We start from the raw sequence: 22,445 nt of genomic DNA, 5'->3' as shown, positions 1-22,445 counted from the left end.
CTGTTCAGCTCTCAAGTACTTTTTACTTAACTCCTAACAGAAAAAAAGTACTTTGGGAACAAGTCTTCCCAGTGAAACAGAGGCTTCTGTTTCAATGCAGATGAGCAGATTTGAGACGGCAACATCAGGTCCTTGCAGTAAACTGTCAGTGAAAGGCAGCAGGATTGTGTCAGTGCTACAGACTTCAGTGCAAGTTTCTTTCAGAAGTTTTAATTATAACGTGCAGTTGACTACTTCTGAATTCAGTTAATTGAATCATTATGCAAATAATTACTTTGAGGTGCACAGTGAAGGGATATTGCAAGCTGGAGTAAAGTGTTTGTCATGATTTCTGCAGTTACCTAAGAGACTGTCTGTAGTCCCTTCACTTTGACCAGGCTTGTGGACCAACCACATTGATCCATCTTTTTCTAGAGCTCTCAGCTCAGATCCAAAGAGCCATTCAGCTGGAGGAGGAAAGGAAACGAGCCCAGGAGGAAGCAGAACGCTTGGAAGCTGATCGTTTGGCTGCTCTGCAGGCCAAGGAAGAGCTGGAGAGACAAACTATGGACCAGATGAAGAGTCAGGAACAGCTGGTAAGGCTCAGTCATTTTGAGGATAAGGTATAGAGGCATGTTACTATGAGTAAGGCAACAACTTGTTTCTGGGGAAAAATATGGTGCAGTGAAGTACTAGACCATGTCGTAGCATTAGTGCGACGCTGGTTTCTATCGTGAGCAATCTACTGTTTTGTTCATAATTTCCGGTTCAGCCTTTATTGCAGTGTAACACTTGCGTCTTTTCTCAGTCAGCAGTGTTTTGTTGTTGTTTGATTTTTTTTGTTTGTTTAAGAGTTCTTATAATTCTAGTTCTACTATTCAACAGGCTACAGAGCTTGCAGAGTATACAGCCAAGATTGCGCTGCTTGAAGAGGCAAGGAGGCGTAAAGAGAGTGAGGTTGAAGAGTGGCAAATCAGAGTGAGTATCTGCTTTACAATGTTGCTCTGAAGCTCCACACTTGAGCACAACACTTGCCAGTCTTGAGCAGAGTGTGCTGTTGTCAGTGGTTTCCTAGTACCTGGGTCAGGAGAGTTTAATAATTTGATGCACTAAACCCAAAAGTAAACCATGCAAGGCCTGAAGGGCCTGGTGCTCCTGGTGCCCTCTAACTGGCACTGCAGACTGTGTGGGAGGGCAGAACCACAGAAGTGGTGAGAAAGCTGACTGCCTAGTGTGTAACTGCATTAAAAATGCCAACCCGGGAACCTAAGTTCTTGCTCTGTGGAACCCATATCTACAGTCTACAGCTCTTCAAATGGGGAGAACGGGATAAAGGTAACTGTAGCTTTCCACAGAACTAATTTTCCTAGACTGTTTTATTGGAAGAAGATTGTTTGTTCTGATCCCCTGCACATTACACAGTGGATGATGATAGCATCACCAGCCAAAAAAAAAAAAAAAAATGATTGTTCTGTGTAAGACTGTAACACAGTACTGTCAGCTGCAGGGATTTAATTCCCTCTTTCCTGCTTTTCACAGTAAATTGAAAAAACTGGGAATATAAGCATTAAAGCATTCATTAAGCTGGTTTTAAAGCAAGAAATGCATTTAAAATATTTCTCACTCTGCCCAAAGGCCAAGGAAGCCCAGGAGGATCTGGTAAAGACAAAGGAGGAGCTACACCTTGTAATGACTGCTCCACCGCCACCTCCACCACCTGTCTACGAGCCACTGAACTACCATGTCCATGATAACTTGCAAGATGAAGGATCCGAATACTCTGCCTACAGTGCAGAGTTCTCCAGTGAGGGGATCAGGAATGACCGTAACGAGGAGAAACGCATTACTGAAGCAGAAAAGAATGAACGTGTACAGATGCAACTGAGGGTAAGACAATGTTTGGATGAGGCAGAGTAATTGAAATAATCATTCCTGGAAAACAGATAATTTAACCACTTGGTTAAGCACACAACGCATGATAGTTTCTCTTCATTTACAGTTCTTATAGGCAGTTTGAATTAAAGACAAGGTATATAAAGATTACTGTCATTGCTCAGGCTTTGAGATTACTTACATTATCCATACTGTTTATGGAAAGCATGTGTTGTACCCATATCACTGGGTCCAGTCATCTGACAACTGTCAGCTCTTGCCAAAGAATATTACTGCTATGAGCTGAAACTTAATGTTCTTTATGTTGCAGGCACTGACAGATGAGCTGGCCCAGGCTAGAGATGAAAATAAGAGGACCCACAATGACATCATCCACTCAGAGAACATGCGACAGGGACGTGACAAGTACAAGACGCTGCGGCAGATCCGGCAAGGCAACACCAAGCAAAGAATTGATGAGTTTGAGGCGATGTAATGATGCTTGTACCAAGAAGGCAGGACTGTGGGAAAGGCAGATCTTAAAGCTGTGTTCTTGTTTTGTTTTGGTTTTTTGTTTGTTTTGGTTTTTTTTAAATTGTGGTTGGGTTTTGTTTTCTTCCCTGAGGAGGGGTCACTGTATGACACTTAACAAATGTTCTCTAAACCCAGAGGTGTTTGAATCTCCCTTTTATTTCATACCTTCTATTAAATTTGGTACAGTTCAAAACTCATCATACCACTGATCCCGGAAGCTGCTCATGCCTTTGCTTAGTGCCAAAAGGCCTTAAGTCACATCTCTCTTTAAGCAAGATAAATTTTCATAGGCCGTGCTTCTATTTGAAGATATGTGCCCTGTGCAGATGCTGGATTCAGCTTGGTCTAAAAATAAGCAACTGTGGGTGAATTTTGTGCCATATATCTTTGTGTTATTAGCTACAGCATAGTCTCCAACAGCTGAGTAGAAGTCAGGATTTGCAAGCACCTGTATGTGTGTGTGTACATGGATGCATGTCTGTCTGTAAACCCTGGGTTTTTCCCTGTGGTCCTGATGCCCAGGTCCTGTCTGTCCCCCAGCCCCACCATGCACACAGAAGAACTGACAGCACCTCAGAACTACTTAGCGTAGAAGTCAGGCTTTTTCTGGTTGCTGCTCTCAGCTGGAGAAGTACTGCAGTGATGGCTCAGACTATGATACCCTCCTCGAGTAAAAGCTAGGCAAGTACTCTGTTGGAATCTCATACACTACTGTGTTTGCATTCCAGCTTCATTACTGATCAGTTATAGTGAAGTATTTATATATATATGTGTGTGTAAAACTTGCAGTACATGGATTGCAATACTAGTTTAAAGGGAAATAGTTTTGCTCTGTATATTTTGTTACTTTTCAGATTTAATAAGACTTGCATCTGTAAAAATGTCTAAACAACACTGTAGTCTGATACAGTGCAGCTGATTATTTGTAAAGATCATTTTTTTACTTAATGAAAACTGTTATATGTACACCTGATCCAATATATACAATTTTACTGCACCTATTTTTCTAACAAATTTTCTAATTTTTTTAAATGTTTGATTTAAAGTTTCAGACTCCAAAGATGAAGGGACTGCTTGTTTATATCACAGTTGTATTCTCTCTAGTGGAGAGCATTTCTGTGACCATTCCTTCCCCTATAATCTCCCCCTTTCCTTGAAAATCTGTTAGAAAGTGAGATACAGTATGTTGTCAGCTCTTCTCTTCCATTTACAACATCTACGCTGCTTTATACTTGACTTGAATCTTGTGTGGTTTTTTTTTTTATTAGCAGCAGCAAACATCTAAATAAAAGATCTGCAAAGTAACAAAGGACTTGGACTCAGGTGTTTCTTGTGTGGGGTGTATTTTGTGTAAGGTGTGCTACTGCTCTTTTAGTTCCTGAGCTGAGCATATGAAGCCCTGTGACTTTTAACTCTGAAGCCCTTAAAAGCCTCATTGACCTGGAAAGGAAGAAAGGAGAATACTTGCTGTAATGACTAGAGGTATGTAACAGCAGCACTACTTACAGTTGTATATATTGAAGTTTCTGCTGAACATAACACTACATCTGGGGCAAATTGAACTGACGCAGTAGCCGGGCCTTAAGCTTGCATCCCCACCAGTTCACGTGAACAAATAACCTTAGCTAAATTATTGTCCTGTGCTGTATATTATATGCATCAGACTTGTTAATACTGTCTTACATTGGCAACTGATAAGAACAATGAATTTCCTACAGCTACACTTGTTCTATTAGCTGTTGCCCCACACTCCTACTGAGGGAGAACTTAATGTTTAATTGGTTTTTAAGCACCATGATACAGCGCATGCTTGAGAGGCATATAGCCACAGGCCAAAGCTTTTTAGGGTCATGCAAAATAATAATGGCACTGTAGATGGTTCTGAAGCAGAGGTGTTAGCAACACCCATCTGCAGCAAGCAGTTAAAGATAAGCTAGTTCTTGGTTCTCTCTGAACATTTGTAAAATGTCAAGCTCAGAGTGAAAGCATGTAACATTAAGGTGACAGGTATTTTCTCTAAGAAATATTCCTATCTGTGATTAAATTAATTACAGTTCTGCTATGCCCAGAAATGGAAAACTGCATATCATCTGGCTACTGTTGCCTTGTCAGCATAATGTATTTAAAATAGAGTTAGTCAGCCCTGAGGAAACAATACTAACCTTGTACTCCAGCTAGAGACACATAACAGAGCCTGAATTTTTGGTGAAGTAAAACCCTCAGAACATCACATGCTGTCAAATGGATAACTCTTCCCAAAAAGCTGGAGTAGGTACTGTTGCAGTGCACCTTTCCCCAGACCTGAAAGGTATGTGGCACTAGAATACAAAACATCACATGTGGGAAAGGAAAAGTTGTTGTGTGGTAATCTCTTATGATTTAAAGTTTTCCTTATTTGAATGCAGTATGAGTGTGAAGTCCATCCACATGTTTGGGCTGCAGAGCACTTCCTGCCATTGGACCACAGGCTGAGAAACAAGGTCTGTAGAGTCAAAAAATTCCTCTGCAAGAAAGCAGAAGTCACAGTTACTTTTCACTTGGCCTTACCCAGCCTCTGGCCCAGCTGACGAGGTAATAACCACCCTGCTTCTCCCACTTCTACAGCAATTTCAGCTGTTCTGTAACTCCCAAGGCATTAATTGCAATAAATTGTAGCTATACTTTTGAAGCATTATTTATGACCTGTTAAACTAGGATCACTCTCTGAAGAACTCAGCCTACAGCAAAGAAAAAGTTTTTGGTTGTATGACTAAAAGCAGAGGAGCAAGTGTGCACACTAATAATGCCATTCTGCTATTAAGTCCACTGCTTCAGTTCATCTCCAGTGACTTTAATGCATTACTGGGCTTAGGGCTTGGATAGTCGTCTTCACTCAGAAGCAGGTAGTTCCCACTCTAGCAGAAAGGAAAATGCTGGGAAGGACACTCAAAAGAAGTTTGCGAGGAAGCCTGCACAGCATTGAGTTACTACCAGTGGTAATACTCTAAAGTGCATGTTGATACCATAACAAAGTGACTGAGCCTCAGTCTTTTTGAGCCTTTCATCTCAAATACTGAAATCAAAGCACTCACTCTCTGGGAGGACAGGGGTGAGAGACTCCACTGAGCAGTGCTCAAGTGACAATGCTTCCCTACTCAATTACCAGTTAAATGGGCCTCTTCAGTGAGCAGAGGCTTTCTTGGGTATTTCCTCAGTCTTGAGAGAGAAAGCTCGCTCTTCTGTCACAGAGTGCAAAACTCAGATGTGCAATAGCCTCTTCTGAGTAAGTTTCTCTATCTCCCACTGATTGGACCAATTTGTAGATGTAAAATAATAAGCACAAACAAAAGCAAGGCTGGAGTCTACTAGAAATCAGTTCTCATGCTTCCTTTTGATGAGATAGTAGTTGAAATTAGCTACTTCATAGAAAACAACTCAAGGAACAAGTCTTGAAAAACAGATATGGAGCTCTAGATGAGTTAAGTCCACCCAACTTCTCTGTGCCTATCTTAGCATGGCCAGGCTCTGACGCTAAAAGTTACCATGCTAACAAATGGCTTTTCCTGAAAATTCCTACTGACAGCCTTGAGCTTCTGCACAGACATGAACTAAAACACATGCATTGGTTCTTGCAGGAACAAAGCCCAAGACTGCCAAGTTGCTTTAGGACAGGGGCTGGGGCTGCAAGTGTAGGCACATGATAGCAGGTAATAAATAGCACAGTGTAAATAATATTATTTTGAATGTAAACTAAGTGAACTTTTTCCCAAATTACCTTCAATTTTTAGTGATAACTTACTTGCACCAAGCTTGGCTCCTCCTAGGAAATGATCACTTGAGCTGAAAGTTGACTGGTCCCAGACAGTCAAGTGTAGACATGATTGCTGTAGCTGAGCTGGGGTCACACTATCAAAGACAAACAAGTGCTTCCACTGGGGACAGGCTTCTTTCTTCAAGACAGGAGACTTTTGCTTTACCTCTGCTTGGTCTGGAAGGATAAGACAACTTCCCAAAAACAACAAGAGTTCAGCAAGGTTACTGACTTATCCAGAAAATGGAACATTTGCAATAATCAACTAGGGCCCTTTGGTTTGCCTTAAATAGCAAAAAGTTCAGCTTAAGTACAAGGTAGAACATGGTACTAGTGTGTTTATTTTGGGACTTGCTCCTTTTCCTGTCTGCCTTCAGTGTGAGTGCAAGTCGGCTTTTCTGGTCTGCGTTTCCTTTGCTGTCACTGACTGCTGAAGGAGTCTTTGCTCCCCCTTCTGATATCCAATGCTGCCTGAAACCTGCCTTTCAGTAGGATGAAATGCTCACCCATTTCACTGAAGACAGTGAAACAGCTTTATGAGATGTTGTCAGTGTATCCCAGTATGATACTTCCAATGGCATCTGATGCCTGACAGAAGAGTAAAATGATCCTGCATACAGACTACTCAGTGCATTGAAGAAAAACTCAGCCCGTCCTCTTATAAAATATCTAGAATAGAAAGGATAGAAGTTTCCTTTTCAGTGTATCCAAAGCTATATTTAATTCTGCAAAGGCACAGCTGAAAATAGGAACAGAAATACTATCTTGATTTGGACTTTTATTTTTCTTCTCCTCATATGTAAAAACAGATACTTACACCAGTGAACTCTAAATTTTAATGACATTGGTAAATTCTGAAGTTCCATTCAGGACCCAAAGAGCAGGTGGGACCCACACTGCCCTGGTGAGTGCTGCTGTTGTGCAGACACCCAAATGTCACATTTACAAGGAAGTCTGACTGAGAGTGTGGACGACACCACTTTCACATGCCAGTCTCCTGATGAAAACATGTTAATACATACATTTGACCAGAATGCGTGTGGCACTTTCTATTTGAAGTGTTAGGTCTCATACATACCTTTTAATAAATGAGTTTGGCTTTCCAGCAGATTTCAGCATGGGCAAGTTCTTGGCCCCAAATATCATAACCTGAAGCTGGCAGTTGGGAACTCCTTGGTCTTTATTTCCTGAAACATGAGCTTTTATCACATGAAATAACCAGTTAGTTCAGCTAGATAAGTTAGATGGCTTAAGATCTGCTATAAGTAAGAAAAAGCCTAAGCAGTGCTACTGGGATAAGGACTCATAGTGCTATATTGGAATCATCTGAAAGACTTTAACTTGCTCGTACAGTGTATGATTCACACACGCAAAAAAGCAAGCAATGAGTAGCAGGTTGCTTTGTGACTCCTGTTCCAAAGACAGAGCTTTCTGTTATATTTATGAAAAGTAAACACTGGGCAGTACCCACAGAAGCCTTTCTCTGCAACAAAGCCAGAAGCAGGAGAAACAGCCAAACTTACGGTATGATAATGCTCCTCTGTTACAGCTCTAGTTACAGAGCAGAGACCCAATACACAGGTGTGTATAGGGAGGAAAAATGGAAGAAAGCAAGCTGGTAACTTTGGGGTCATTTGGAAAAGAAAAGGCAAACAAATTAACCTAACAGCTAATTAGATCTTCCTATTGGTCTCTACCTGTTGCTCTGGTCCTGACACAGCATTACCAGAGCTCTGAACCTCTGTGTACCTCACTATGGTCTAGGCAGGTAAGGAAAATGAGGCTGTCCTATCCCTCCCCCCCAAAGTGTTTATTTTACTCCGCCAGCAAGTGCTTGCTCTAACACACTACAGCAGTACTTAAGGTAACTTAAGGTACCTTACAAGTCTTTCATTAACGAAAACCAAATCCTGAGTTTACCTTTTGAACGTAACACCTTCCAAGTGAAACCATCTCTCTAAAATGAGAGCACTGGAGGAAGCCAAGGGTGCCAGTCTGGTACCCTTGCAGCCATTTCCCTTCCACCTTTTCCCTAAATTGTTGGTCTCTACCTTGGGCAGTAAAACTGCTGCATCACCTCCAGAATAAGGTCTACTGGCAACACCATGACAGGCACAAGCTTGCCGAACAGCTGGATGCATCATACTGCTGCCATTATAATGTGCAGCTTTTGTTGGCATTAAAAACTAAAAGATGAAGTTGGAAAACGTTTGGATTTTAATCAATTTCAAATATAATACACCACAAACTACCATTTGCAGGAGCTGTTATGAACCCCATAGAGGAATTTTATATGGACACATTGTTCTTCATTGACCTCAACTGTTTTCTAGCCAAGGAATTCACGTATACTGAAAGATTTTATACCTTCAAACTGGAAATTGTTATACTGCGCTGGTACCGACAGTCTTGCAGACACAAGGAGTTCACCACTGTACTGAATAAGATCAACCTCAGGCTTTTCAAGCTGAAGAAAGGGACATACAGAAATCTGTGTTACTGCAATCGTTCTGTTTCACATCTTTCTCACAGCTTATTTATGTTTGCAGCATGTCTTACTAATATGGGCTGGATTGACAGCATTCTTCTCTCAACCATCTCAGAAGGGTGAACTTTTTCATAGCTTTCACTGCATCTTGCTCTTAAGATACAACTAAGCACAAAAACTAAGAATCACCTTGGGTTTGAGCTGGTACCAGTTGAACAACTGCATCGAGTTCTCTTCAAAATTCCACGCTGCCAGTGAAATCACCACTTCCCCCAAAAATACTCTGTATTTGAATGCTCCTGCATGCCAGACAGAGACCTGCAGTTGCCGACTTCCCAGCTGGGAGTATTCAATCTTGTACTAGAAAGATAAACAGCATTTACAAAGCAACACAGGATGAATGTGGGCCAATGCTCATAACCTGTTCAAAGGAAGCCTGGCCGCAGCATGGCTGAAGGCACCTGGATGCAGACAGAACCATGTTGTCTGAATTTGCTTTGCAATCTACATATTACCCCACTACTTAAACGCTAAAGTAATGCTCATCTAAATATGAAATAACATTCCGGGAATACCTTGACCTGCCTTACTAAAAATGTTGATTATTAATTCAGAACTTTATAAATTCTTGACCATTTTGGCTGGTGGTTTTTTATATTTTTGTTTTACACTCCCCCCAGAATTTGGCTGCTCTGGAGGCCAGTTCAAGATTAAGACACCTAACAAAGCTGCTAAAACTTCCATTGTGGTCAGTGGACATTACTCAGTGCAGTCAGTCAGGGCAAGGCAGTCATTCACCTGACCACTAATTAAAGCCTTGATCCACTCCCAAAACATAGTTAGAGCCCTCTGAGACATTTTTGGGTATCTAATGTACCCACATGAGACTGGCAAATGTGACAGCCTCCCTACAGGTGACCCGCACCCACCTGGACTGAAAGCTGGAGGCAATGGCATGGACGAGGACATCACTACCCACATTTAAGCTGCTGAATCACAAGCTGGGTGTAAGGCTCTGGGGCTAATCACCCTGGGCTCCAGTGATTCCAAGAGCATTTACACATCTCTCATGCATGCAGCTATCTAAATATACGTGCCTTAATTTGCAGCTGAATCCTACTGAGCTGGAGCTCAGTGTCATGATGTAGTTTACCTGCACTAGCACTATGCTCTTTTGACCATTTCTGCTACCCTGGATAAACTAATAATTAAATGAATTAAAAAGATTTCTAACTAAAACTACCTTCACCGTTCATGCAGCAAGTTCAGGCATGGCTCTCACTCTCGCTTTATCAGTTCTGCATGACTCTAGCACCAGAAAGGGCACTATAAAATTGGGACCAATTATTCCATCTGCAAGGGTTTTTTCCTCCCAACTTAAACCCTATATACAAACTTTGGGCTGTATATGAGAATTACATACATTACATAAATCTTTTTTGTTGTTATCTAATTTTAACAATGGTCTTTTCAAACATTTTGCCTATTTCTCTCACTCCAATTTCCTAATGTTCATACACACCAAGTGACAGGGGTAACAGTGAAACTTTTGAGTAGTTCAAGGAGCAACTGTGCAAGTTTGTCCCTCCATTAACTTCGTTTCAAGTCTCTTCCAAGATAACATATTACCGAAGAACTCATCATCTTACGTGCTACTGCAACTCGCTACGCACACAAAAAATAAGTTTGTAGCAAACAGAGTACAAAACTGGAGCTGGGAATAACCAAACTAATCCAGCCTCTCCCAGACGATGGTACTCAGCTTCAGCTTCACATTTCATTAGGTGTATCTGAGGTGAGAATAAGGGCTCCTATTTTCTACACACAGTTCTTACAAGGATGCAAGAAGTAATATTGCAAGGCATTAAGGAATTAAAAACATAACTACTGTTCTCTGGTGGGATTATTAACATTTGAAATTGGTCACTACAAAGATGGCCTGGCATCAGTTGCCCAGGGAAAAGGAAGCAGACAACATTTCAAAGGTGGTGGAACTGAGTTAGCATTCAGCTAACTGCAGAGAGACACTCCAGTGGCACTGACAAAAGGAGCATCAGTTGAAAGGGATACTTGTGTACAATACTAACTGCTCTGCAATACACCTAGCTCCTGAATGTACAAAAAAATGTGTCTATACTTCGCTTTTGTCACATGGTAACAACACTGGAATTCACTAGAAGTGTTTTCATGGACAAAGGCAGACTCTTCCAATGGTTTGCAATTTACTACTGTAATTCCAAAAGCATTTTCTCTTATTTGAACTGAAAAACATGGTTTTTTTTAAAAAAAATTGTTGTCAGTGACTCCTAGATTTGCTCCATCAGGACAGCTCTGAACTTGCAGAATTGCACATTACAAAAGAGGACATTACCATGGAAAAGCACACTTTGCAGCACACAACTGAAAATGGTACCTTCAAAGTCTCATTGAATTCTGGATCCACTGTGCTCTTTTTGACAGCCGTCTTCCTCTTACTCCGAGGAGATTTATCAGGAAGTAAATAAACCTTAACATACCTTGTAGAAAGAGAGAAGGAGAAAGGAGAGGAGGTGGGGGACAGGGCGGGGGGAACATCAGGGAGGTCAGGAATAAAAGTAATCAAATTGAGAAGAAAAATTAATTAGATGAGAGTTTTTTCTTAATTCTTAAACAATTTTATTGACTTTGTAATTTTCCAAGCAATAAAATGGCAAATTGTGGTTTATATCTTTTCTCAATAAAAGCAGACAGACTATAAGGATCCCTGTATATCATTCAGCTAATGTGTTTCAATTCTATTCTAATTGGGAAAGGATTAGGATCTGAATAGGAATCTTTCATTTTCATGCTCTTGGCCTCTGATAAAATCACTACCAAAGAAGTCACCCTGTCAGCTGTAGTAACAGTTTTATGATGACAACAAACAGCATATAATGTGCTCAAATAAAAAAACAAATCCAAAATCAACTTTAGGATCATTGCTGCTTGTTAATGAAGAAAATATCTTATCTTTATATCACCAAGTACCATGTAGCAAAAAAAAAAAAGGTATAATCATGCAAATAGTATATAATAATTTGTAACTCTTACAAGTGCTAATTGTTATAATAGCCGCTACAGTGAAAGTGGGAGATTGTTTAAAGTGCTGAAAGTTGCCCTAACACTGATTCAAGGAAAACCAGTAAAAAAAATGTCTGCAAGCTGAGTTGGACCACTATCAAGTACCAATACATTCCTACTCAAAGTTCCTCGTGTGTAGGTCATGTGAACATTAATACTTAAATATTCCCTTTCATGTGAGTTCAGTGGGCTGTATTTGCATTATGGCTTCAAAACTAAGGAGTATTACCAGTAGAGAGTGCTTGCTTGCAGCTTGGCAAGGAAAGGAGTGATCATACATCAATCGATTATGTATCTTAAAGCAAGAATATTTTCCTTTTTTTTTTTTTTTTCTATTCTCAGTCTCTACAAAATACTTACGGGTTACACTTTTTCTTCTTCTCTTCTCCGTAAGCCAGGTTCTTGCATTCCTTGATGCAAATTTCTAAGATGCAAGCTTTGAAGATGTATCTTATGGCAAACTCTATTTCTCCTGTGACGTTAGTCTTGCCAAAATTGCCAGTCTCAGTGCAAGTGCTGTTAAGACTATACAAACTCCCCTAAGAAAAGACAAATGTTTGGGGAAAGTAGTTTCAGATCAAACAGGACAAAGCATTTATTTCCCTCAGAGGTCAGTATCTTTACAGACATGCCTGCAGAGCTACTGTAAATCATGAAGATTTATGGTATCCTGTATAAAACATTCTGTTGCTTCCATAACAGCCGTGAAAATCATGACTGTAATTGCAACTACTGCTTTGCCTTCTTCTTTTCAGTAAGCTCTCTAGGCTAAGAAAATGCTTTCTTAGGTAGCTTCTAGATCTAGAGATTGTCTCTAAATAAAACTGCTATGTGGCTTCCCATGAGAAAAACAAGGTAAGTGTCTGAAAGGGGAAGAGTGAAAAAACCCCTCTGAAATCTGAGAACACACAAAACAGTGAACTAGACTGCTTTTAATACACTGCCAAGACATTTGGGTTCTACCATGTATTACAGGAACCGAAAGTGGCCTTGCACATCCAGTAAATATTCTACAAGATGCCCCGATTCCTTACAAAAATTACATACTCCATAGTGGAGCAGTCTGTTCAGGAAAGATTAAAATACAAAGGCATCCAGTTGACATAAGCTGGTGCATAAAGAAGGTGTTTCCTAACTCGCCTTAGCCATTTTGTTCTCCTTTCATCTACTTCTGCCTATGGAGCAAAGGTTGGACGCTGTCCATCCACGTATATAAACAGCAACTCTATCTAGCATTTACAGAGGCCATAAAACTGCAATGAAGGAAAAGACTCTTAATTCTTCCTGTGGCCCAGCACAGACATGTAACTTTATGGTACTATCTAGCCTTCACTGTAACAAACTATCAACTCAATCAAAATAGCTTGGTCTGCATTAATTTATAAAGATATTCTTCAAGGTGAGCCCTAGAAACTTACATAGCATATGTCACGAAGACACAATTATGATTAATCTCACAGCAACACTGCCCTAGATTGCTAAGATACCTGTGTCAGATCACCCCTCCCTCTGAAAATAAACACCAGCCCACACAGGACTGGTTAACCCAGGAGTTCTGCATTGCACAACCCAGCAGTTCAGAGTGCAGAGCAGTGTTTGTAAGATCGTATCTCTCTTCCATGCAGATGATGTTCTTCGCTTGAGCAGCTTGCCAAATATTCATTTTAAAATTCATACCAACAGCTTAATTAATTAAAGAAGTTATCTATCTTACAAGCTCTAAGTAACATACAAACTTGACAAAAGAAGGGTCAGAGTGCTTACTGAGGAAGTCACAACAAGCATTGGGACTGTCCTGACCTGACGCTTGTTGTGTGCAACCTTGCTCCCTCCACGAGGTGTGTATCAGTGTAATCCATTTCCCTGCAGCTTTGTTCAGCTCTGCTCTTTCACTCACTGATATATTTTTATTCATCTGACCACAGAATGCTTATTTTCCACCAAAATCCTTCATGACAAAGGAATGCAAACAGATTTTTTGTCTTAGGTCATATGTGCTCAAAAAAGTTCTGCAAAAGTCCCTCCTATTTCTTCCACAGAACCTCTTATTTGTTTAGAGAGGCTGGATAGGTGTTCTGATTAATGATGTTTGGACTATCAATACATGTGTCTCCCACCTGATCAGGAGTCACACTGATTCAATGCAGAAATCGTTCAGAAATCATTCATCCTTTTCATTCAGTGAACCAGGGGTTAGCAATGACTTCATGGATTACACTCTGGCTGGCATGACTGGAAGCAATGCCATCTGGTTTTTTGAAAGACACATTTTCATGAAGCAGTCATCAACATCCAACACTTACCGACAAAGGAAATTTTAATGGTACTTGATCTTTCCCTTTGTAAGATAGAAAATGTTTCAGTTTTAAGCCCGGGCTGTTTAGAGCCCAGTTCAGACGGATGTCATTAGAAACACAAATGTCATCCAAAACTGTTATCCATTTGTCAGTTTAACATCTCAGACTCCACAACGTGGTAAATGACAGAGAGCACCAAGGTCCTTGTGTGTATTTATACTTCTCTGCAAAGTGAGCAGGCTGATTTGATTCCCTAAAAGTCATTTTAGTTCCCTTCTTTACAACATCAACCATGGATTCTTTGGACACTTCACCCCGCCTAACCTCATCACTAATACATAAAACTTAGCTTCCACAGTTAATCACAGAAGCTTTAAAGCATGTGCTGAACTAATTCATAACTGGCTTCCTCCTCTCTCATTTGCAAAATACCATCCATCAGTCAATGATTCAGTGCCATCCCCTAAACCTGTGAACTGCTCCCCTGGCTTCCATCACTGTCAGCTTCCTTTTCATCCGCTGACACTCTGACATTTGATTTTCCACTGACATTTCCATTACCACAGTTCTTGCAGAATAACAAAACCCTTCTGCTAAATAAAGTTTTAAGAGAAAAAACTAGCTACTAGGTTAGAAAGAGCCATGTTCCATGATCCCAACCCTAATATAAAATAGGAAGAATGTTAGTTGCATTTGCAAAATTCAGAGGAAGCTGATCTATCCGTTATTCATTATTAATGGATCTATCCATCTATCAATTATCCATTATTAATTTGATTGGGCTTATGCTGCAAAAAGTTCACTGCAAAAAGTGTTACTATGAGGACTGTGCTAAGGGTAGTCAGACTTTCATCAGATACAAACCTAAGTAAAATTCTTCCTTCATTTCATAATATAACCCAAAATACGTGAACATTTTGCACAAGATCTTAGCTTTTATGTATGTTCCCATTAAGCACCTGCTCTGTTGTGCTTCACCCTTTAACTTACATGTTTTCTGCCATCACAGAAAACTGCATCACTTGTGGGACTGGTTGGTATGTCTTCCTCCTTGCAATTCCTTTTGGTCAGAATTTCACTGTCATTTTGGGCCCCAGCGATGAGCTGCTGAAGACTGGGTGTACTTTTAATCTGTAAGAAATTTATCAAGTAATTTTTTTTATACTGAAGAAAAAAGCACTGATTCCCTCAGGAATGCTATCAGAAGAAAAATCAGTAGCAACTAGCTACAATTCACTCTGATCAATGCCACATAGCTGGCTCGCTTTCAAAGGCAACGTAGTAACTTCATTAGATGTTGATTTACAACTCTTTCATCCCAGCTAGAAGTACATTCATTGTATTCATAATTTTCTAAAATCAACAAACCACTACCTAACCTAAGGATCACCACCACAGCAACTACTAATAACAGCCTACTAATAACACACCAAAAGTAGCAATATACTAATAAAAGCCTTATTAGCCTTTGACAAAACAGTAATTTTGGAAAAACCCTCTTGCCTCTAGGAAATTAAAAATAGTACTTTGCAATATGCATGACACATGCCCATGTCTACCCATGCAAGAATGAACGTAAGTTGAAAGAGACTTGAAAATAGAAACAGACTCACAAGTTCTTGTTTAGCTCTACTTACAGGAAAAGCTTAAATTTCTGAGGTGCTCTTGACTTTGCTTTAACTAAGTCCATTCACCTTTCCCATTTCCCCAAGAAAACCCTGATAATTTGTGAAAAATTATGATATATATTAACAAAACTCCTTGAGCTTTACCTTCAGCCACCTCTGTTACCAATAACAATAGAATGAAGTGCCAAAAGACTAATACAGATGGCTAGAAATATGCTGAAAATAGATTTTAGCTCATTCTGGCATGCAGCTACCCCGGAGAATACAATCTATGAGAAGTACGTTCACAGTTCAATGAATAGGAAAAGAGTGAGGTAAAAAATTTTAGGCGATTAGGATCTAAGAAAATAATTTCTTTAAAAAAAGTATAACAGGGATTACCTGAAAGACTAGAAAGAATATAGTGTAACTGAATCGACAAAAAGGATTTGGCCTTATTTGCATAAAAGAAACAGGTAATATACCTTTAACAAACCTGGGAACCCCTCCTACACAATCAGCAGAAAGCACTAAAGAACGAGGACAACAGAGGAGATAATATATTGAGATTACTTCTGAAAAAACAGGATGTGCAAAATCCAAACCAGTATGCTGTTATGCATTTAGAATATAGCCACCAAAAAACCCCAAACAAAACCAAAACATCATATTTCTCAGCAGAGAAATTGTCTCCTGCATTAGAAAAAACTGAAACACCACCAATTTCACTTGCTAACCAACATAACCTACTACACAATGAATTTTAGCTTCTACTTGGATCATAAAGACTTCTCTATTGTGTTAAACAGGACAGAAGTGATTGGCAAGGCAACATAACTACCGGTGCTAAACTTCACATCAGGTCACATAAGCAAGACTCCCACCTAGCCCTGCAGCAGCATGCATCTGCTGTCACAAGAGGGGTAACACACAGCTACCAATGCACCGCAGACAGCTTCCAAAGCTTCACGTGTCTGCTTGTTCCCCAAGTAAGGCTGGTATAGTTGCAGTTCCTTTAATGAACTTAAGAGATTCTGATGGTGAAAGGCCCTAGAAAACACGATTCAATCAATTTCCTAAATCCAGATTTTACGTTGGCTGGTAGTTCTTGCCATTGGATTGTTTTTTCACTATCACTGAGGTTAAACACAATCTCTTTCAAACTTAATCTGAAGAAATCAAGCTCTGAACATATCACAAACTTGGAAAACTTGCTCAAGAAACAGACAGTGCTCTTGAGAATAAAGTGGTGCCCCAGTCTTATACCCTGGCACATTCAAAATGGCAGTTACAGCTATTACTTCCCAGTCATTCCTAGGAGAAAAATGTACACTTTCTAGGGGAACAAATAATGTTTTGATTCATTCTCCAAAAATGAAAGTTCTTTCTGGGGTGGAAATCACAAGTAAGATTTCTACTTCATATTTTGTTATAATTGTGAGTAATTAGTTGGTTTGCAAGCGTAATTTAAAACAGGTTCTGTCCCTAAACTTAAGCCATAGTTCTAGTAAGGATGTAAACAGCTACCTTTATTTAAAGAAAAAAAAAAAAAAGACGGAAAAGAAAAAATAAATGGAAGAATAATGCAATAGTGCCATTGACATTAATAGAGATTAAAAATAACTTTTAAAATCACAGTAAAGATACATTAAGTCATCATATAAATGCAAGGACAGACAAGTAAAATTTCTTTCAATATTAAAACAAGCTAAATGGCTAAGATGACATTTACAAGAAAAAGGTATCAACAGCAATTCTAGCAAAACTAAAATTCTAGCTTAAATATAGTCTAATTGGTTTGAATGAAACAAAAGCTTCCTGACTCAGAGAAATAGTACTCTGACATACAAACAGCATTGAAACCTATCTTTCAAAATCTGTAACAGAAATGGTAGACATAAATTAAGTCCTAAATCTTTAAATGGGCTATTAAACCCACACACAAATAATTTGGAATCTCCTACTAATATATTTCTAAAAGCCAAAGAATCCATATCCATCTTTTAAACATGACAGGCTATGTGTGATCAGCATTTAACGAAGCATAGTTTAAGTTCATATCACCTCCAACTCTGATGTTTTCCAATGCATTAGAAGAGCAGTGTTCTGCCACTGGAATAAAGTCACACTGAAGTGTGGTTTGCCACAATCAAAGCAGCACTCGGGTAGTTAATAATTGTTGCCATATAATATAATTGCATACAAAAATACCAGAACTAATTTTCCAGAGTTTACAGACCCTTCTGGGCCAATTTAAACCACTAGCCCATGTGGTCTGACATCCTGTTTCTTCCACTTATCAACACCTAACGCTTCAGAGGAAAGTGACAAGTGTGCACCAAGGGAGCTGTGAGTAATATTTGCCATGAGGTCTGGCCCGAAGCAAAAGCTTTTCTCAGCATCTAATTCAGGCACTTAGCAGACCACATTTACCTCATTCAGATGAACAAGGAGATTCAGTAAGTACACATTATGTGGAAAATTGAGTACGGACAAAGTTCTGTCACTTGAGAGGTAAAAGTGTACAAAACAAAATCTTCTGTGTAACTGTACAGCAGATGCGTGACATCATCTTCACTCCTGCTGGATTTTTCTCAAACTCCTCAGGAAAATACTGAAAGCTAGAGACTGTAACCAAAGCAAAAGGAAAAGGGAAATTGCCCAACAACTAACAGCAGTCAGCGTTTTCTTTTTCCCAAATTAAAAAGTGCTCAGAAAGCATCAGGATGGGTTTTGGATGGTCATAGCTTGGTTCAGCAGTAAGAGGGGCAGGAGGAGAACAAGAGACAGAGCACCTCCCCGCAGCCCAACAATCACAAAGAACAGACATCAATCAGCCTCAAGAGAGCCTGTGAGTGCCTGAGAGCCAAACAACCCATCCTCTCTCTCCCTGTGTGAGGGTCTTTGTAAAATCTCAGTCTAACATTTCAGCTCTGAGCTGAGATCAAGTGTGCAGACTCAGTCAAAAACCTCGTGAGGAATCAGGCTTCTGGCCAGGGTCAGTGAACATCAGCTAAGCCCTGCCTGTATAATAAAAGTAAAATTCCACTGTGTAAGTCATTAGTCTTACAAATATATTCCATTCCTGAAACAGCCCTTAGAGTTAGAGACTGTATAACAACACGGATACCCTGCTTGTAACATTGATGGCAGTGTCAGACTGGCTCCTTCTTTGCTTCCTTCTTTCCATGCTCTGCCCATAATCTGTGGTTAGAAGACGTCTGTCAGCCATATCATTCTGGGATTTAGAGATCTCTGAAGTGAAAATAAAGAGAGAAGTCACCATAATAAACATTGAGAGCAATCCTGTAGGTTTATAGGTTAATTCTGTAGCTTTCAAACTTTCATCCTGCAATTTTAGTATTGATCTCCTAAGAGTAAGAAACAGATGGGAAGGCAAGTGCTTGTCCCATTTTGTATAATTATATTTTGCCTACCTGAATCTTTCTTGCCTTTTCAACTGGAAATTACACTCCTTGCTTCTCTTATCATTATAGCTGCTGCAAGGAATTGTGTGGTAGCTACTACAGTCCCTACATACAGTTTGATTTGTAAAGCAGTTTGGTTTGTTTCAGGGTAAAAGCAAGATCATTCTAACAACACAGTGACACAACAGTGGAAATTATAAAGCAAAACATATTGGAAAATACTTAGAAATTTATACAAAATATGGATGAAAGGAGAGCTATTACATACTCTCGTCCCAAATCACATATAATTTTAAGAATATGAGTAGCCCTCACCGACTCCAATAACATCACTCATATGTCCATACTTAAGTACTTTATTGAATTAGCACTTCAGTAACATCTAGTTTATTGTCAAATAAATCTATAGGGCAACTGGACATTTAGTGCACCACTTTTTGCTTCTTATTCCTCAGGGTACAGCCAGAATTTCACTTAAAGGAAAGGGCAGCACTTATCCATGATTTCTGAAGTTGAAAACTAGTAGGCTTAGCAGCAGACACTTTGTTGTAAGTCCTAGTCTCTCATGAAGAATTAATGACTTTTAAGTGGTACATGAAATAGCTATCATATGTTTAATTCATACAGAAGAAATAAATATTTCTCTCACAACATCAGCCTCTGTGGAGGAACCTCAGACAGCAGACAGTATGTCATTATGGTATTCAAAAACAATGGCACTCTAAAGTGTGATTTTTAAAGCCACTTTGGGTTAGTTTTGTTATTAGCAGCAATTGGTCCTCAGATGTTTACTGTGCTCTATGTACACCATTAAGACATCATGTGATATATTGACAGGCAGGCTCAATTAAGTCATCTCTGGCTGTAAATGAAACCATGTTTTTAAAACACACAGTGAAATCAGAGATCATAGAAGAGACTGGAGTAAGAAATCTAAAGGAGCAGATAAAATCTGAGTAGCTTGACCAGCAGTAGAAGCAGAAACACAAGCTTGCCTCACACCCTCTTAAAATGAACAGGTTACTGTGAGAAAAAAAATGATTGTTCAGTTTTCATATCTATTCCTCCTTTGGCTTCTCTACCCAAATGGTCAGCAAGATGGATGCTATCTCTAGTGCCAAGGGTGATTTCGCACTGCAAATAAAACTACAACCAGCAACTCATTTTATATTCACCAACTGGTAACCATTGGATTATAATCTCCTGTTGCTGCCAAACCACGCTGGAACAGGAGGTAACAGCAGAACGAGCAGATAGCACAATGGTGGCATTGTGCTGCACGCGCTAATCCTTTGTTCCCACTGCTCTCAGACACACACACTCACTGGCTCCAGTGATAGAATCAGAGGCATAACAAGGTTCTCCGGGTTTATTTACTGCAATACACAAGAGCTGGGTGTACAAAATACCTCTGCGAAGGAGGACACTTTCATCTAGATAAGATACTAAGTACTAACTTTAGACACTCCTGACCGAAAGCATTAATCAGCACAGTACCAGGTTTCATTAAGAGGCCACACTGTCTGAAAGAGCTCTTTCCTTAAGTCGAGGAGCCCCAGTCTTTTTCTCTGTAAGACTTCCTATACTTTTTAATTATGGACTTCAGTGAGTGCAACAGCCTGTTATTTTCTCACAAATTAAAAGGTTCTACCCTGAGGATGATATGACAGCACCTGAGTGGGGTTTCATCTGAACTGAACAGCTTGATGTCAATCCCCCTCTGCAACCACTGCTCTTCCCTCCTTAACCCCTGGCTCCTGGCCACACGGCCCAGCACCCTCTGTTGTGCAGGCTCCAACATATATACCCTACCTTGAGCCAATTTAACTCACTAAACCAGCAGAAAAGTACCTATGTGTTTTGTCTGGGTTAATGTTCTGCCTTTTTAATTAGCTAAATCAGTTTCCAGAGGGGTCCAGAAACACAGGTGCTAATTCAAGGTGAGCAATGGCAGCATAAGGCCAGAAATAGAGCAAGAAGACAGGCCAGGGGGAAATAGGACCTTCCTTTTGGTAGCAGTGAACCATTAAATTAGCTTGCATAGCTTTAACATGTGTTCACACAGACGGAACATTAAATTTGTGTAGTTAAAGGAAAGCAGGCCTTTAGGATGGGTGGAAGAAGTTAGAGGAAAGACCAAACCAAGAGCTAAGACAAGAGTTAGGGGGAAAGGCAGAAAGGCACTAAAGCCAAATTTATTCAGGTCTAATCTCACATTTGGGGTTGTCTAAGACGAAGCTAGTAAGAAAACACTAAGGCTTATTCAAATACATGCAAATCTGCAACCCCCTGTAATCTTCATAAGGCTCAGAAGCTGTTTTCCTCTGGTCACTGATGCCTTTAATTTGCTCTTCACAAAGGCTGGCTGTTCTCAGTGTAGTTAGCCTCAGAGACACATACACAACCTGCACCCTAAAGAACAGCAGGCAGCGTAAGTGCACGGAAGGAATCAAAAGTACCAGAATGAAAGAAGAGTTGTTAGGACTGGCTGGCTTTTAGAAGTATGCACTGAAAGAAACCACATAACTAGACAGACTGAGAAAGAGGAAGGAAGTCCTCTTGAAAATTGCCAGTGAATGAAAACATTAAACTCTATTTTCATTACATGATAGATCCTTTGACAGGGTCAGTTGGGGTTCAGTGAGATAACACAAAGATCACTACAGCAGAAAGTGGTTATTACTCTGTGCTAGCATGAGGTAAGTATACTGCATCTGAACACCCAGTACATTTAAAGATAACATCATACATTCTTTTCACATCTCTACAAGAAAGGCATTCTGGGTTGGTATCATCAGCTTGTTAAACTAGCAGAATACTGAAGAATTAGGCTTACTGTATTATTTTTCAGGTTGGCTCAGTCTTGGCATTAGTCATTTCAGCCATTACTTAATACCCTTTTAAAATAACTATTTTTGGCCAACAATTTGGCCGAAAGTTTGAAACATCTGACTACATTACTCTAGAATGACAAAGCAGTGAAAGCAACTTACTTTTTATATGTGTTGTGAGAGACAAAAACAAGTTTTCCACAGATTTATTAAAACTTTTAGACTGTTCGAGTTCCTGCAAACAGGAGATGCCAAGAGTAAGAAAACACAAAATATTTGCTGTTTGTAAGTTTCCACGATCAGACATCTACAGACCACATAACAATCAGATGGAAAGGCTGCAGCCCTTTGCTCAGTTCTGTAGACAAATGCATCTGAGGACATGTTGACATGGTTTAAAACTGTCACAACTGATGTATGAAGATGGAAAATGATCTTTTCAGTTCCACGCTCTTTGATATATAAGTGGAACTCCTTGTAGGAAGATCACATAGCAATTTCATAAGTACAACTAATTACA

General features: G+C 39.8%; 2 protein-coding genes across 2 annotated transcripts in view; one reads left to right on the top strand and one right to left on the bottom strand.

The window, feature by feature from the left end:
• The window catches only part of EZR (ezrin), a 36,060-nt gene extending 32,363 nt beyond the window's left edge, over positions 1-3,697 (top strand). The window contains exons 10-13 of the mRNA XM_040598312.1: positions 415-575; positions 865-957; positions 1,615-1,866; positions 2,183-3,697. Coding sequence (XP_040454246.1) covers positions 415-575; positions 865-957; positions 1,615-1,866; positions 2,183-2,347 — 671 coding nt within the window. The 3' untranslated portion in view covers positions 2,348-3,697. The remainder of the gene's footprint in view (positions 1-414; positions 576-864; positions 958-1,614; positions 1,867-2,182) is intronic.
• Positions 3,698-3,802: 105 nt separating this feature from the next.
• Positions 3,803-22,445, bottom strand: part of SYTL3 (synaptotagmin like 3) — a 33,478-nt gene continuing 14,835 nt past the window's right edge. The window contains exons 7-16 of the mRNA XM_040598311.1: positions 22,088-22,160; positions 18,797-18,921; positions 15,050-15,190; positions 12,123-12,301; positions 11,077-11,179; positions 8,853-9,023; positions 8,543-8,642; positions 7,254-7,362; positions 6,164-6,369; positions 3,803-4,888 (exon numbers count right to left, since the gene is read on the bottom strand). Of these exons, the coding sequence (XP_040454245.1) occupies positions 4,758-4,888; positions 6,164-6,369; positions 7,254-7,362; positions 8,543-8,642; positions 8,853-9,023; positions 11,077-11,179; positions 12,123-12,301; positions 15,050-15,190; positions 18,797-18,921; positions 22,088-22,160 (1,338 nt within the window). The 3' untranslated portion in view covers positions 3,803-4,757. The remainder of the gene's footprint in view (positions 4,889-6,163; positions 6,370-7,253; positions 7,363-8,542; positions 8,643-8,852; positions 9,024-11,076; positions 11,180-12,122; positions 12,302-15,049; positions 15,191-18,796; positions 18,922-22,087; positions 22,161-22,445) is intronic.

The sequence above is a fragment of the Falco naumanni genome, chromosome 6 (genome assembly GCF_017639655.2).
Source record: "Falco naumanni isolate bFalNau1 chromosome 6, bFalNau1.pat, whole genome shotgun sequence".
Taxonomy (NCBI): domain Eukaryota; kingdom Metazoa; phylum Chordata; class Aves; order Falconiformes; family Falconidae; genus Falco; species Falco naumanni.
Note: the sequence above shows the minus strand (reverse complement) of the source record. Positions and strands in the feature narration are given on the sequence as shown.